General features: G+C 37.8%; 1 protein-coding gene across 2 annotated transcripts in view; it reads right to left on the bottom strand.

The window, feature by feature from the left end:
• Nucleotides 1-12,859, bottom strand: part of UBAC2 (UBA domain containing 2) — an 87,949-nt gene that overhangs the window by 9,485 nt on the left and 65,605 nt on the right. For both annotated transcript variants that reach the window (XM_059466810.1, XM_059466809.1), the window contains exon 7: nt 8,011-8,256. In XM_059466810.1, the coding sequence (XP_059322793.1) occupies nt 8,011-8,256 (246 nt within the window). The remainder of the gene's footprint in view (nt 1-8,010; nt 8,257-12,859) is intronic.

The following is a 12,859-nucleotide window of genomic DNA, read 5'->3' as shown; positions in this document are numbered from 1 at the left end:
TTATTAATGTTGTAAGTGTTGTTTTTAACAACAGAAAAAAAATTTGACCAAGTAAAGCACCCCAGCAATTTCTAATGATATTCTAATTTCCTGGAAATTTATCCTACAGACAAGTCTATTCAGCCAAAAGGCTCTGTCTCCAGCTCTTAGTTTCTGCATCCTGAACTTTGATGCCTGCATTGTCCCTGAGGAGCTCATATGTCACACAAGTTCAGAAATCCACATGTGGTCTTTTCTGAAGCCTGATCAGCTATTTCCTTTGAAATCTAGAAGGAACACCTTAATCTGGCTTCTGAAGCTGCCTGAGAGACAATGGAAGGGATTTCATGCACTGGCATGACACTGGGAGTGTCCAGTGTTCCAGCTGCTGAAGGCAGGTCCCACCAGCATGAGCATGGAGTCTGTACTTGCGGAAATAACTTTAGCTCTGTATTAGACATTTTGCACAAAACAGAGTCAGCTTTAATCCTTACCCCATGGCTCTTTGGATCTGGACTTGTGACACTGAACTGGTATTGAAGCATAATGATTAGATAATTCTTCACTCATCTCCTATGCAAAACCCTTTTCAAAGAGTAATAAGGAATAAGAAGAGACTGGAATCAAAGTGAGAAATCAGAGTTCTAAAATTGTTTTGATTTAACAAGCTGAGATAAACTCTTGGCACAAAGGAAACTCAAACCTAAATCCTCAAAAATACTACATCATCATACAAATACTACATAATGTAAATATACATCCCTTAGTAAATAAAAGACTAGTCTGTAATGACAGGGAAAAAAAAACAGATCAGCATCCCATTCTGGGATGTGAAGGTTCAAGTTCTGTCTTAGCTGCAAATAGGATTAGCTTCCATTTATTAACATCTCAAAGTCAGTATTAAAGGTGTCCACACTTTGCACCTGCAGCACCTCTTAAGGTATCTGTCCTGATTTCAGTTGGGATAGAGTTCATTTCTTCTCAGCAGCTGGTAGTGCTGTGTTTTGGAATCAGTACAATGTTGGTAACACACTGATATTTGGGGGGTTGCTAAGCTGTATTTATCTTAAGTCAAGGACTAATTTTTGTGTGGCTCATGCTCTGCCAGTGAGGAGGTACACAAAAAAAAGGCTGGAAGGTTGCATAGCTGGGACAGGTGAACTGAACAGGACAAAAGGACATTTCACACCATAGAATACCATGCCCAGGATATACAACTGTGTGAGTTAACCAAAAGGAGGGCTGATCCAGGTTAGGGAATGGGGTTTGGCCTCTGTCAGCCAGTGGTGAGCAATTGTATTGTGCATCACATATTTGTGGATTTAAAAAAATTATTATTATTTTTATTATTATTACTACTACTGTATTTTACTTTGTTTCAATTATTACACTGTTCTTATCTGAACCTAGTTTTGATTCTCCTCACCCCTCCACCAGGGTGGCAGAAGGAGGTGTGAGTGGCTGTGTGGTGCTTTGTTGCTGGCTGGGCTTAAGCCACCACAGCAGCACGTTAAGGAACAAGGGTGGAACCAGCTCACAGTTGTTATGTGCAAGTATCAGAGTTCAAACCAGAAAACCCACATATTAAGGAGGACCATGTAATATCTGAAGCACAGGCTTCTTTTTCACTACATACCATGGAAAATGGAAGAAGAAATTAGCCATCTGGAAGAATGGCACTCTGGAAGAAGAAATTGGCCATCGAGTCTCTCTAAGTGCAGACTGGAAGGACAACAGAAGCAGACCTGGCATCCAGTAACTGACTGCCCCCAAAACAGATGCCTTATTTGCACCATGTTCATTAGAAACGAAGGGACAGGTACACCTGAAAAACCCCTGCCTTCTGTAAACAGAATTTGATTCAACAAGTTCTGTGGATTAAATACTCTGGAAATGTCTGGGGCAATTTGGTATCTCATAAGCTTTTTGTAAGAAATTGCCTCTAGTTAAATAGCCAGAGGAAAGAAATATAGACCAATCACATAGGAGAATAAAATATTCTATTTTCCAAACAATTCATTTGCTTTGAAATAAAACAGTGTTTTGTTTTATGAAGTTGTCCAATCAGCTTCTCTAGGGAAGCTGATTACAAATCTTAAACCAATTTCAAAGGCTGTAGCTCAAAAGCTATGTCAAAATGAAAGAGAATTTCATCATTCCAGTCCAAGAGAAAAAAGGATTGTTCAATATATGAGCAGGGTGCTACCAATGAGTAGGAGATAGAGAAACTCAATCTTGTGATTGTGACAGCTGGCTGTTAATGAGACACACTCAGCTTATTCTAGTTGTACTAGTATCTGCTGGCTCTAGTTCTGTCAGCCTGTGGAATTGCCAACTTCCATAAACAAGACAGAAATCTGAAGTTTCTGTGGTAGTCTGTATAGGAAATAGTCATGAATTGTTCATTACCGGGAAATTCAACAGGAAATTCAACATTTTTAATTTCACACCTAGAATCCATTAAAGAAATCATGCAGCAAAATAATCCAGAATGTCTAGATAGCAGTGGGTTATCAGTTGCTGCAAATACATTGCTGAAATGAAACTATTAAAAACCAGAGTTCAGGCATGCCAACATCAGCAGCATATGCAGTTTTTACACCCCATACACTCTTGATATAAATACAAGTTTATTTTCAACACAAATAAAATAGTTTTAAACAACTACAGAGAATAACCAAGGCTTGAAAAATGCCAGAAGAGCATAAAAAAGCAAAGGATGAGTTTAAGACACACAGGTCTGAAGGAAAAGATATTGTTCTCTCTACAAAAATGGAAACTGTCTGTTATTTCAAAAGGTGTCCACATGTGTACATTGGCATGCAGAGGAAGGGAAGAGTGATGGAATACTGAGTCTAAATTTAGCCACAGTGATTACTGCTGCAGCATACAAGCATCATTCATGGGCTGAAATGAATCTCTAAATCACTCACTGCTTAACAGAATTCTTTAAAAATATGATGTCAAATCCTGTGCACACATTTCCCTGGAGTCTAGGCATAAAAGCTTTTTTATCCTATCGGTACCCTAAATATCACTGCCTTTGGAGTTTATGCAAGTGTTGCTAAAGGCAGATTCTATTCAAATATGTCACAAAATCCCAAAGAAGCCTTAGTAACACAGACTGATTGGAATGGAAACCAAATTAGAGAAAAGACTTGGTGTGACACTTGGCTGAAAGTCTCACTCATTTATTCAGGTAAAGCAGTCTGGTAGTTTCCTTCCTGACACTGATACACACATTTGTGGAACAAAATGGAAAAGCTGCTTCCATCTGAGGTCCTGGCTGTGACAACAAGGGGTTTTGTGGACTTGGCAATGTATAAAGTTGCAGAAGGTCTTCATGGTTCAAAATATCTGTTGGAAGGACTTCTTGCTGGTACTCAGACTTGTGAAGTGATTCAAGAAAACTTCATTGAAGTGCCACCTCAGTACCAGTAGAAAAGCTAAAAAATAAGCTGGGTCTAGCTCTTCACTTTGAAAAAGCAGAATTGGACTGTCTAGGAGTATATTCACTGGGGGATTTCTTTTCTACCCTCCTGAATGAGGATAACATTCCTGAGGAAGAATTCTTGAGCCAGGAAAACCTTTGCTCCATTAATCTATTTTTTTTCCAAGGTCGGGAGTTTATTCCTTAGATATAACCAGAAGGTAAATTACCAATTTAGACACACAGTCCTTAGTTGACAAAATCTGAAACTTGCAAATTGTTCAGGATATGAGGCTCCCCATAATAATGCAGACACTCAGTGTGCCTACCCACAGAACATCTCTCCTGTGTCCCAGGAGAAAGACATCTAATGAACAAACAATTAGAGGAAGTCCCTTTGTTATAAAAGTCTGGTCATTGCAAGCAGCAGAATCTCATATATGATAAAGATGAGATATACATATGAGATACCATATGGTATGAATCTAGGAGATTCTGCCCTCAATGAAAATTAATGGCAACTGGAAGAGAAGAACAAGAATATAGGAGGGAAAAGAGAGCATAAGCTTGAAGTGGCCAACAGGGTAGACAGAGAGGTAGTGAAATGAAGATTTTCATGTATGTCTGTAGGCTTGTTACAGTCTGGAGCAACCTGGTGAAGCCCTTCCCTGATATAAGATACTTAAGAGAATTAAAGAAGAAGGCAATATGATGTCCTTAACATGCTCAGCAAAAATGCTCTGCAGCTCCAAAACCCATTCTTTCAAGACAAAGGGACTGAGGTTGATACACTGCCCATCCTGAATGGGCACAGCAAGGAGTGCTCCAAGGAGTTGTACTTAATGCCAACACAAGGTGATCCTCACCTTTTTGCAACCTTCCACCACCTCCCCATAACAGTCTGCAGTGACATCAGAGTAGCCAATACCACCTAGGCACAATATCTTCCCTACCTATTCACAGTCTGGTTCTCTGCCAGCCTCCCTCCACGTTCTCAATGGGAAGTGAAAGTCAAGTTGATGCCCTGATACTCACACTGGTGCACAGATGCTGCAGTTGCTTCCCTTTTCCCACCAGGGTTTTATTTGGGTTACAATAAAGATAAACTTTAGAAAAATGCTGAGAAATAAAAGAGATCTAGAAATAGAAACATCAGGAGAGGAAGACCAACTTTTATCAATATTACAGTAGCAAAAGGATAAAATAGCAAATGATTACTGGTGGTCAGACATGACAGGAGAGAACTTCCCCAAAGTGAAGAAGCATTTTATATAGGAGCAAATACAAAGTACAGGAAACAAGAGAGATGAAGGTGAAGAGGTGACAAAAATGTAGGAGGAAAATGGCACAGTGGGGAAAATGTGACAGTGATATGAAGGGGAACAGCAGATCAGATAATGGGAAAAAAAGAAAAATAGGACAAACTATTTACAAAGTAGGATAGACAAAAGAGTGTGAAAGAAAATAACTACAAAAGCAAAGTTTAAAAAGCAGCAAAAAAATTGCAAGCTGGTATTTTCAGGAAATGAATACATATGGCACACATTTTATTCTACTGCCTTTAAAGGTGAATGTAGGTGATGCTATGTAATTCATTTGGGACAAGATTGTAATTTCTCAGCAATATCCACAGAAGCAAATAAAGAACACAGTACAATCTAGAAAGTTTTCTAGATGAACACTACCATGTGTTTAAGGGCTGTATCCACAGCAACTAGAAACAAACACAAAACCAGTCACCATTTAACCACACTCCCCTGAGAAACTATCAACATAACAGCTTCTAGCAACATATTCAGACACAGTGCCCGCTGAATTTTTAAGAGCTAAAATGAGGTACATCGAGTAATGAACTTGGTGGGTTTACTTTCAAATTCTACCACACACTCAATCCACTCATTGAATTCAAGGGTGTTTGACAACCCAGCACTCACACACACAGTTCCATGCTTCAGGTTCCTCCAGACCAGAAGAGTTCAGCTAGAAAAAGACTGGGAATGGTAAAGCTCAGAGAATTGCCAGCAAAGAAATTCTGGGGTGATTGTGCCTTCCTTTTTCTTTTTTGTAGAAAGCATTCAAAGTGAATTCTGCTTTGGATAGAAGTGTTTAATGAACAGCAGGGGAAAAAAAAGATACAATTATTTACATCTCAGTATCATAGAGGTATACTATAAACAACTTTTGAGAAAGGCTTTTCCCTCAGTTTCTTCCCTTCCCCCCCCTCCATTTTTTTAATTTACATTTTTTAATGTTGGTTTGCATAACCTGTCAGGCTCATGTTCTTCAGAATTTCTTATGAAGACTCAAATAATAAACTTACTTATAAATAGATGCTTATAAAAAGCATCTACTTAAGAGAAGAGCCTCCCTTATGAGAGTCTGCCAACATTGCCCAGACAATGGAGCCCCAATAGAAGCACTGATCTTCTCCATCCACAATGCTACCAACATCCAAGGAAACTGCATTGTCTCATTTCTCAAATAGATGAACTGAAGAGTAAAGGAGTGGGAGGAATGAGCAGAGCACCTTCTCAAAGGGCAGCTGAACAAAATTCTTGCACTATGGCATGGAGAAGAAAGCTAAAGTTCACTTCCCTCACCAAGCAAAGGAGAAGGTGTGAGAGAAAATGTTAATTTATCTCACCTATGGCTCAGTACCTACAGACAGCATATTGGGCCTTCAGAAATCCACACATTTACCCAGAATATAATTCAAAGCCTGTTTTGATGACTGACATGTACTTCACAGCTTTCATTATTTTAAATTTTACAAAAAAAAAAACTATCTAAGAAATGGAGCTGCATTCTTTATAGCTTCACTCCCACAGGTAAAATTATCATCTAAATTCTTTTCATCTCTAGCATGATCTCTTCCACTCCACTGTCTTCAAATTACACCTTGCCAAATTTCTAAAGGCCCAAGTACACCAATCCAGAAAATGGTTTTCAACTTTTCAAATATTACTTTGAGATGAAAATAGTCTGTTTTTCATTATTACCACTGCACAGCAACATTTGTGAGTGATGCTTTTTCCGATTTAGCTGATGACCAGTAAATTCTGTGAATGAGTCATTAAAAAACACCAGGTGGGTCCAAAGCTTTCATGACACACCTTTTCTGCAGAGCCTCTATGGAACATTCATACATTGATCCTATGGCCTTCTGATCATGGGTTTCACAGATTAGCACTACCAGTTAAATAAATGCTGTGCTCAAGTTAAAGGCTAAACATGAAGGTAACTTGAAAGTGTTTCAGCAACTTGTAAAGGGAAGCATCTTACTGATGTTCAAACAGTGTTCCTGCATTTTAGTCAAACCCCTCCATCTTTTTAAAGAATTCTATTTGAAGTCAAACATGAAAAGACATTTTTCCACTTTCATTGTTCATAGCCTAGGGAAAGGACAAGATGAGAAGAAAATGTTATCAACAGTTCTTTTATCATTTACCGTTCTGAACTTATTTACCACTTTTTGTAATTAAAGAGATATTAGAAAGACTGTCCTTCATAACTGGAAGTGGCTTCTTTCTCACATCTGAAGAAACCCGGCTGCACTCCTCACAGCTGCTTGTAGTGCAACATACAGTTTCAATTCATTTTCTATTACAAAGGCAACGTTCAAGAATTGAGTAATTTCTAGCTCAGTTCTTATGTTAAAACTGATCACAGTTCTAATAGGAATGGAGAAAAATAGATTAGAAGTTTCTGCTTGAGGAATAATTTCATCATATTGAAATGTTAAGGAAATAAGAAAACCAGAATAATGTTATCAGGGACTAGAAACAAAGATTCATACTCCAGCTGCAGGCCAAAGCTTTATGCCATCACACCTCTAATTCTGGGAATGCATTAAGGATAACACAGCTATGTCTGTTTGCACTGCACTACCCCCAACACAAAAAGAACTCGTGTATCAGTACACAACTGTGTTTCAGGCAAAGAAAACTCAGTGAAGACAGAGAACATATCTAAGATAGAGGAATTAAGACACCACCTGCCTTGTTTTGCTGCCCTACAACACAAAGACTGAGAATATCTGTATTTGTTAGTTTGTATAAAACAGAGAAAATAAAAAGACTCTGCTATTCTGTTCAATAAGGAAATAAACCAAGAGGATTAAACATGGCAAAAAGAAAGTCACTTGTGGTTTACCTCTGTAACTTAGAGATTTTAATTTCTGCCCTTAAGAAACAACCTATACACCTACAAACAAAGGAATTTCATAGAAAATTTTCAGCCTCTCTGAAAAGGCTGCTGACCAGACAGATACTCAAAAGAGTAAGGAGCATTTTGACTTTCTAACTTTACACAATGGCTTTCACTAAAGACACCAAGAAGCAATCACTTTACCTTTCAGGCTCACTTTTTGTGACAGAATGCCAGGAGTACTGATATCCCCACAAGATTGTCTGACATCCTGCTCCCATCTTGTGAAGCAGTTTTAATATACAAAGCTATACAAACCACTTAAATGGCTATCAGCAGTATAACAGTGTATGAAAGACTGATGGAGAAAAATTAAAAAATTATTTTAAGAAACAGGAACAATGCAAAATCTTTGAAGCAAAAAAATATAATCCTTAAAGAATGCATAGCAATACCTGCTGCTGCCTCTGCCGCCTCATTTGGGCAACCTGAGACATCATGATTTGACGATCCAGTAACTCCATTCTCTGCTGCCTCTGGATGTCAACTGTGGCTCCCATTCCCACTCGAACTTCATTCGTTGGCTCCGCAGATGAGAAGACTGGTTCAAGAGTCCAAGAAAATATCTTTGCTACCCATCTGGGTACACAAAGAATTCGATGAACTTTTAACATACTGCTATTGTAGCACATCCCAGAAATCTAAAATCAAAAATAAAATGTTAAAAAAAACCCTGAAAACCAAAAAACGTACGTACACCACATTTACTTTGAATTTGGTTGCAGGTAACAGTCGGTCTTTCTGGTTTTTTAAGCACTTTTACTGTATTTACTCACAGTTCTCAGTCAAGAATCAGAGAACAAACAGGGGATTTCTTTACTTCCCTACAACTACAAATTGCTTTTTTAAATCTGTGTGGTGCATTGCCTGTGACTCATAAAGGTTCAAGGGTTTTTTTTGCTTGTTTTGGAAATTGAGCCCAAGCCTTGAAAATGACCCTTTCTAAAACTGGTCAAAATGAAAACAAAATTTTAATTTCTAGTAAAAGAGCTGGTCAGGGTATGCTGCATGCTGACCTGAGAAGATTAAGACAGCTCTTGAGAATGCTGAAGCACTCTACACACCCCTTCAAAAAAAACCCACTAAACCCCTTTAAGGCTTCTGTCCCCACCACCTGAATCTCTCCTTCTAGTAAAAATAAAAGCAAACCAGCAGAACTGAAGTTAAATCTAAGACTATGCACACACTCATTCCAAAAGAAGCCCAGCTGCCTTACAGGAGGGAAAAAAAAATTTGAAAACCAATTCATTGAAAACTGTGATACTGAAAAAGCCAGTTTTCATGAGGCCCTTCTCCTACCTATAAGAAAAAAACCACATTCCCTGTGTTTGTGCCTGCCTTGGGGCTTGATTTCATTTCAGATTCTGCAGGAGAAAGAGAAATTATAAGCCCCATAAATGGAATTACAGTCATCCCTCAGCCATTATTTTGAATGCCATTGTGAAGCCACAGCACTTGAGCCCAAAGCAGTCCCATCTGCATTCTGCGTTATGCCACATTTCAGCATTTGTGACTCCTTACTGTGTGTTATGCCACAAGAAATATGCTGTCACAGCACAGTGAATTGAACAGGAAGAGATCTGAACCTCAACAAATCTGTAAACATATCCCAGCAATGAAATTACGTGAAAAGCATATAGAAACTCTGAATCTGGTGTATTTATTTATTTGGCATTTGTTGTGTTTCACTGACATTTGTATAAAGACATTAAATGCATTGCTGATTATACAAAGGGAGACAGTATAGGAAAAACCAACATTCTTTAGGAGTGGGGATATTTTTCAGACTATTAACAAGGTTATTGTTAAATACCCAATGAGGTAGCAAGACTTTTAGCAAAAACACATTCTGCTTTTGGAAACAATGATTTATGTTTTATATTACTTTCATTTTATAACTCACAATTGGATGTAGAGCCCAAGCTGCTGGTTGCTTGACAGCCCAAGCACAGGCTGTCATTCTAAAATGAGAAAGAACAACTCTAAACTGGTCTTAACCTCTTCAGTCTTTCAGTCATGCTATGAGAAAGGAGGTAAATGATATAAAGGCCATAATCACATCAGAGTGAAGGCTGCCTTTAATTAAATCTTCTTCTGTATTCAAAGGAAGATCCTAACTGGACAGGGCACTGTAACAGAAGCTTTTTCACGACCTCAGAGATGCTTTCCTCAGCTCTAGTGAAACTGTTCCAGATGACTGTAAACTCATGACTAAAACTGTGCACATCAGCTGGAAACTAAGACATAGCTATAATCACCAAAAACAAAAGGAAGAAAATTCTTATCACTTCTGCAATTCACTTGGTTTTGGTATGTACTGCTTGAGGTGTCTGCCTAGCAAGAAGGTCCCCCAGAAGCAAATCCCCTGATCCTGAGGGAGTTAGGTAGATAGGCCCCTCACTCAAGAAAACCTAGATTGCACAGTAACTGAAAAAGCAGTTCTGGGGGAGTGAGAATTACTGAACCAGATTACAAATATTACATACACATTTAATCTCATTGTTTTCGTCAATGCGAAATGCACAAGCAGCACTAGAACATATAAATTGTCTCCCTTCCTCCCACCTTGTTAGGTGTGGACATAGGTAGTATCATTAGGCTACGGAGCCAGGAGCCTTTTCATTCCAGGGATTCTGCACCCGATTGTACAGGGGTTAACTAAGCAGGGAAAGAAGTCCCACTCAAAATACTTCATCCAACATCACACCAACATTCCTTCACTTCTTTCAAATGTCCCTTCTAGAACTCATCTCTGCTCTCTCTTACCACCTTTGAAAAGGTCTAATGTTTTCAAAAATCTTGAACAGGTTCAAAAAGTCACAAGAACAAAACAAAGCAAGTGGTGATAGGAAAGTCTACATCTCCCTGAATATATGACAAATCTAGACACGTGTCTGAACATACTAACCACAAAGAGAATCATCATTTATCAAGTCAAGACAGAAAATAGAGCAATGAGACAACAGCAGCCTATCTTTGGTGTCAGTGCTTTGGAACTTGTTTGTCTCAGAAGGGAAGGCATACTGCAAGCCTGAATTAACAGCTGCATCAGTAAAAGCATTCTTGTATTTTTCTTAGTGGAGATGGCTGGGCGTAGAATCATTCAGGTTGGAAAAGAACTTTAAGATCATCAAGTCCAGTTGTTAACCCAGTACTGCCAAGACCACCATGTCCTTAAATGCCACATCTACATGTCCTTTAAACAGCAATAGAGATTGTGACTCAACTTCTTTCTGCCCTGGGCAGCCTGTTCCAGGGCTTGATGAACCTTTTGGAGAGTAATTTTTCCTAATGTTCAATCTAAACCTTCCCTGGCACAACTTAAAGGACTTTCCACTTATCTTACTTGAAAAAGAGATTGACCCTCACCTCATCACAATCTCCTTTTAGGTAGTTGTAGAGAGCAAGTCATTCCAGAGCACTTAATCAGGAGAAAAGGCTTCATAAGGCTAAAAGTTTATGGACATGCTAAAATGAAGAGCTATTATATGGAAGTATAAGAAACTTTAAAATGTTGTTGTCAGTTATATCAAATTTTCAATAATTTTCAATTAGTGAGGACAAGATAGCTATTTCCATATTTCCAATAAACACAGAATGGAGACATTTGTAGTTAAAAAAAGTCTCGTGATTCAGTCTGGCTCAGTGTCATACTCTCATCTTAATGTCAAGTGTTTCCAAAGAACTTCCTCTATAGCTGGTTCATATGCAGAACTTGATAGATATAATTTTAAAAATCATAAGCTTTGACAAAGTAAAAAGCAACTTTTTACACTGTTTTTGTTAATGACATTGAGTGAATTTTTAGTGTTTAAGAACATAAAGCAACATTGTTTATTCAATGAAGATAAAATAACCTCATTATCTTCCAACTTCAGCACTGTACATCAGATTAAAGGGCTACTTCCCCCAAACAGAGGAGCTTCCACTGTATTTTAGCCGCCAAAAGTCACCACAAAAAAACGTTGTGGTTATGTTCACACTGTTAAAATGGAGAATTTGTGGCCAGCAACATAAGGTGCATCTTAATTTCTGTTAGTCACATCTTCCACCATATTGTATGTTGTACAGTGCTAAGAAGAGGAAATGGAGGATACTGGAAATTCTCTGGCACACTGCAGAATAAAAGTGTGCTTAGATATTTTCAGTTTCTTCACGCTGTGATTTACTACTGATTCTTCACATGAAGTTTCCTAACCTTGTCCTGCCCCCATATAAAGCCTGACTTCCCCTCCTCTTCCCTCAAGTCCTTCCAAAGTTGTACATTTTTGAGAAAAAGGAAGTAGCTGTAGTTTCTCTGCAATTAGGTAAATCAAACATAGAAGCTCTCCAGTATTTTAAATTGCAAAGATACATATGCTCCACAAGTAGCTGGAATAGTATTTAAATTTTAAATATTTAAATTCACTGTACTTGATTAATACCAAAAAAGGAAATCAAACAGAAAAAAAAGTAAACAGACTGGTGTAGAGAATTATGTTGAAAATTATTTTAACTAACAGAACATGACATCAAATACTCGATTATTCTGTTCGGAAAAATGTAAATACATTCATCATATGTACTCAAGACTTGGCTATTTTCAGATACAACAAATAAAAAGCAAATAGTTTTCTTAAGGTGAAGTGACATTTTTATATCTATTTTATCTGCTTAATCCTTAGTATGTTCTAAATTCTAAAAATTAGACTCAAAAGATGGGTTGAAATTTATGTCAGGATTCTGTATTTATCTTCATTAGAGAAAGCATTTATCAAACCAAGAGGGATTGTGTGAAAACCACCCAAGAAACAAAACTACCCAACAAATAAACCCCACTACACATGTATTTTCAACTTCTGTTACAATTCTAACAGATTATTTTGTTTGGGTTTCCTTTTTGGAAATTGTTGCAAATACTATAAACAGCCTTTTGTAAAAGTTACCCTGAAAGAAAAATAAGATTATACAGATACTAAAATATTTTTCTTCAATTTTGTTTCCTGTTGATTTGGCTCATAAATTTTCCAGATACCTTGAAACATTTTTTTCAGAGTTTATCAGTGCTTCATTGGCATTATCAGCTAAAAAACATTGTGTATGTGCAAGCATGACTGTACTGCCATTTCAGCACAGTACAGCTACTCTTAACTTGTGCTGGTGTCCTAAGCATAGGTTCCCTTGGTCTCAGCCAGTGTTCTATAGGTGATGATTAACACATTGTTAATCAAATCTCTTTAATTACAAGATCAGGATTTGATTAAT

Source organism: Ammospiza nelsoni, chromosome 2, assembly GCF_027579445.1.
Source record: "Ammospiza nelsoni isolate bAmmNel1 chromosome 2, bAmmNel1.pri, whole genome shotgun sequence".
Classification (NCBI taxonomy): domain Eukaryota; kingdom Metazoa; phylum Chordata; class Aves; order Passeriformes; family Passerellidae; genus Ammospiza; species Ammospiza nelsoni.
Note: the sequence above shows the minus strand (reverse complement) of the source record. Positions and strands in the feature narration are given on the sequence as shown.